The 508-nt window shown below is 75.8% G+C and overlaps 1 protein-coding gene across 1 annotated transcript in view; it reads left to right on the top strand.

Annotated features, from left to right (window-relative positions):
- Positions 1-502, top strand: part of TRIM35 (tripartite motif containing 35) — a 12,798-nt gene extending 12,296 nt beyond the window's left edge. Inside the window, exon 7 of the mRNA XM_012724801.1 lies at positions 2-502. Within this exon, the coding sequence (XP_012580255.1) occupies positions 2-236 (235 nt within the window). The 3' untranslated portion in view covers positions 237-502. The remainder of the gene's footprint in view (position 1) is intronic.
- The last annotated feature ends 6 nt before the right edge of the window (positions 503-508 follow it).

Below are 508 nucleotides of genomic sequence, written 5' to 3'. Positions count from 1 at the left end.
CCACGCCGCCGCTGGTGCCCGCCGTCCCGCGCCGCCTGCGCGTGGAGCTGGAGTGCGAGGAGGGCGAGCTGTCCTTCTACGACGCCGAGCGCCACTGCCACCTGTACACCTTCCACGCGCGCTTCGGGGAGGTGCGGCCCTACTTCTACCTGGGCGGCGCGCGCGGCGACGGCCCGCCCTCGCCGCTGCGCATCTGCCCCCTGCGCGTCACCGTCAAGGAGGAGCTGGACAGCTGAGGCCCCCCCGAAGCCGGGGAGCCCGTCCCGCCGCCCCGGGGCTCTCCGCCCACATCTCCGCCCGCCGCCCCCTCTCGGGTCCCCCTCTCTGGGCGGCCGTGGGCGGCCCTGAGGAGACACCTCGCCAGCCGGGGGCTCCTGGGCGGGGGCACCTCGGGACCGGAACTTCCTCAGCCGGACCCCAGGATTTCTAGTCTCGGGGTCCCCCTCTCTCGGCAGCCCGTGGGAGGCCCTGAGACACCTCGCCAGCCAGGGGCTCCTGGGCGGGGGCA

This window comes from Condylura cristata, unplaced genomic scaffold (genome assembly GCF_000260355.1).
Source record: "Condylura cristata isolate star-nosed mole 26May11 unplaced genomic scaffold, ConCri1.0 scaffold00014, whole genome shotgun sequence".
Taxonomy (NCBI): Eukaryota; Metazoa; Chordata; class Mammalia; order Eulipotyphla; family Talpidae; genus Condylura; species Condylura cristata.
This window is presented reverse-complemented; position numbering and strand designations above follow the sequence as displayed.